The sequence below is a fragment of the Wolffia australiana genome, chromosome 13 (assembly GCF_029677425.1).
Source record: "Wolffia australiana isolate 7733 chromosome 13, ASM2967742v1".
NCBI classification, from domain to species: Eukaryota; Viridiplantae; Streptophyta; class Magnoliopsida; order Alismatales; family Araceae; genus Wolffia; species Wolffia australiana.
The window spans coordinates 11,675,001-11,678,503 of record NC_135847.1 but is presented as its reverse complement, the minus strand read 5'-3'; the positions used below and the strand labels follow the sequence as shown (position 1 = coordinate 11,678,503).

Sequence of the window (3,503 nt, the reverse complement as noted above, 5' to 3'; positions counted from 1 at the left end):
TAACTCTCTCTCTCTCTCTCTCAATCTATAACTATACATATATATCTACATCTATCTATCTCAATAGCTCTCAATTTCCTTCACGATCCTCCAGATTTCACAAAAAGCTTCCTGTACATAAGAGAGAGAACGCAAGAGACACAGACTTACACGAGAAGTTTAAGAAGAGCGAGAGACATGTCACATTTATCTATCTCTCTATGTATCTCTCTCTATATATATCTATCCATCTCTCTATTTCTATTCATCCCTCGAAACACAAATACAAGCCTGACGTTTCACAGCCAGAGAGCGCCAGCGTCTTTCAGAAGAGGAACGAGAGAGCCTCTTATGTGGGCCGCCATGACTCTGTCCATGGCGCCGACGAGCTTTCCGCCGATGAAGACGACGGGGCCGCCGGCCGCGGCGGCACCGCCGGTCATCCTGATTAGCGCCGCCGCTATCTCCTTTGCGAGAGGGTCGTCTTCTCTCAGTTCGTGAACTGCCGGACTAACTCCCATTCCACAGAAGAGCTTCTTCACAGCGTGACACATACAACACCCGCTAAGCCCAAATATCACCACCGGGCTCTCCGCTGCCATCTCCTCCACCGCTCTCTCCATGATGATGTATTGATGATGATGATGTTTGGGTAGAGCGTGTATGGGGGAGTATTTATAAGAGCAGAAGAGGGTGGCTTGCGGAGTGAAAAACTGAGAAACGGGTCAGAGGATTGCGTCATCCTACAGTTGTCTAAGGTCTTGAGTCACCTCATCTCCCTGTCGTGTGGGATCTCTTAACGTCCTCTCGCATCTTCTCCCTCTCTGTCTCTCTTCTATTTGTCGATGTATCTCTCTAGATCTTTGTATCAATCTCTCTATCTCACGATCTTTCTCTCAAGATCTATCTACCTCACTGTTCATCTATCTCTCTATTTCTCTGTCTCTGTCGTGTGGGATCTCTTAACGTCTTCTCGCATCTTCTCCCTCTCTCTCTCCCTCTGTGTCTCTCTTCTATCTGTCGATCTATCTCTCTAGATCTTTCTGTCTCTCTATCTCACAATCTTTCTCTCTAGATCTATCTACGTCTCTATACATCTATCTCTCTATCTCTCGACCCGTCTATCTCTTTATTTCTCTATCTCTCTATCGATGTCTTTCTATCAATCTATGCGTCTATCTGACTATCTATCTTTCTATCTTTCAATATTTCTTTCTGTTTTTCTATCCTTCTATCCATTTCTGTCTATCTATCTATCTCTCTGTTTCTCTATTCTCTATCTTTCTATGTGTGTCTTTCTACCTATCTATCTATGTACCTATCTGACTATCTATCTCTCTATCTTTCTATCTTTCAATATTTCCTTCTATTTTCCATTTCTGTCCATCTATCTATCTCTCTATCTCAATCTCTTTCTCTGTCGTTCTACCTCCCTCTGTCTATGTCTGTCCGTATATCTTTCATTCTATTTATCTATGTACGTCTATCCATCTATCTTTCTATCTGTCTGTTTATCCATATATCTACCTACCTCTGTCTGTCTATCTTCCTATCTATTTATCTAGCAAACTTTCAATCTCTCAATCTATCTTTATCTCTTTATCTATCTATCTCACCTACACGGACACACATTTACCCATCTATTATTCTTCTACTATATTCACACGATAATAGAGCTCGTTATCACTCATCCATCAGCTTGTCTGTATATCTACCGCATGTAAACTATCGATCCATGTATCTCTCTTCGTTCTATCTTCTCCATCTCTCTCTCTAGAGACTAGAGAGCGATGACATGGCTTCCCAACCGCCATCCTCGCCGGCGGTCGCCTACATGTATTCGTATCAGTATCACTGCGGATTCGTTCTGGTCTGCTCGTCTCCTACGCATAGTCTCCTATTCAACGGTGGCAGTCTGCACCAATTAATTGTACTTCAAATTTTCTTTATTGAGCATCTGAAATTTTCAAATTTTACCTCATCTCCGTAACCCCATTGTGACTTTCGATCTTACTTTTTTATTAATTATTCCTTCAATCAATGACGTCGGCACTGTTACTATCGCGTTAAATTGCATGTTATACGGAGGAGACCCCGGATTAGTATCGTGATTGGACTGTTTAATTTATTGTAGTGCGATATATATATGACAACAAAGCCCTAATTTTCTTAAAATTTCGAAAAATGGGTGCTGGAAAATCTTATTTCTGATGTGACCTGTTAGTCCAATCATCCTCCCTCGGAGCAAAGAAGGTGAAGTCAAATCAATGGCTAGGATCGGTCCAAGGGTGTGATTAAGTATTCATATAGGGCTCAAGGTGGCCTTCGAAGGCAGCCATGGCAGAAGCGGGCAGTCCGAGCAGGACGTTGACCTTGTTTCTCTCTCTACCATGAGGGAGGAATAAGACTACTTCCTTCTCAGGTAGGGCAGCCGGACCGACCTGCTGCGGTGGGCCCCAACCAAAATCCGCCACATGGAATGCCAGCTTTGACCAGGCCGTCACCAGGAGTGTACCCACCAGAGATGGCTTTGCTCGGGTCAACTCAAAAAAGTCAATGGCTGACCTGACAAAGCTGTCGTTGACCCTAGAGATCGCCGTCTGGATCATGGTCACTGCCTGTGATAATGAGCCGCTCACGAGCTCGCCGGCAGTGCTCATCGCATACGTCAGCACAATGGCGTTCCCAAAGTACCTCGGTGGCAGCGGCGGCACCACCCGTCGTCGCACGTCGACGGCGAAGAGTAGCTTAGTCTGCTGGGCTGGGTTGAGGCAAAGCGCTGCCACCCTCGCCTGCCAGACCAGCGCCGACAAGGCCTCAAAGGATGTGCAGCCTGCGGTCAATTTGCCGTCGCCGCAACCACCTTCTGCCGCCACCATTCGCTTAAGCTTCATCAAGTGTTCTGAACTGAAGGAGAAGGTCCTGGAATTTTGCATTGTTTGAATGCAAATTTAGACGGTTGACGATTTTAAAACATAAGACCGTTGACGGAATTAGCCCATTCATCAAAGCCCACCATCATTTTTTGTTAAATTTAAGTTAAATTATCATGTCAGTCAATGTCATCCTACTTGACGACAGTGACAATGACAATGACATGATGTCAGATAATAGTGCACTATCCTCGGTCAAAAAACCGACCTGTCCAACGCCTCGGATGTCGAGCAAGACGGAAATTCATCATCCGGAGGACAAGATGGTTTTTTCGCTTGGGGACGAGTAAACCATCCCGTCCACATGCATTGGACTGAATGCAGAGCGAATGTACTAAAATTTCATTTTATGATTTTTTTCTCAAAGTTTAAAACTTCTATGAATCAGGACATCTATCGTTTTCCATTTCCGGTGCCTGAGGAAATTGGATGCAAGGGGTGGGCCCGTTTCCCGATAAGAAGGTTCCTGGATGGGACGGTTTTTTCGGATGACCCAAATAAAATGGGGCGTGGGACGGGTGAAAACCGTCTATAACTGTCTAGTGTCTCCGTCCTGGACGATCGTGCACTATATCCAGAGGGGTGGGTATA

At 45.0% G+C, this 3,503-nt stretch overlaps 2 protein-coding genes across 2 annotated transcripts in view; both read right to left on the bottom strand.

The window, feature by feature from the left end:
• Window positions 1-221: 221 nt before the first annotated feature.
• Window positions 222-1,065, bottom strand: LOC144711138 (glutaredoxin-C5-like). Its single transcript, XM_078585062.1, has one exon. It carries the CDS (start codon window positions 600-602, stop codon window positions 279-281), a length of 324 nt encoding a protein of 107 aa, XP_078441188.1. The 5' UTR covers window positions 603-1,065; the 3' UTR covers window positions 222-278.
• Window positions 1,066-2,126: 1,061 nt separating this feature from the next.
• Window positions 2,127-3,503, bottom strand: part of LOC144711121 (omega-hydroxypalmitate O-feruloyl transferase-like) — a 4,651-nt gene continuing 3,274 nt past the window's right edge. The window contains exon 3 of the mRNA XM_078585044.1: window positions 2,127-2,901. Within this exon, the coding sequence (XP_078441170.1) occupies window positions 2,274-2,901 (628 nt within the window). The 3' untranslated portion in view covers window positions 2,127-2,273. The remainder of the gene's footprint in view (window positions 2,902-3,503) is intronic.

What these genes read in the sequence shown, in the direction of transcription:
- LOC144711138 (XM_078585062.1), bottom strand. Translation starts at nt 602, where the DNA reads ATGGAGAGAGCGGTGGAGGAGATGGCAGCGGAGAGCCCGGTGGTGATA.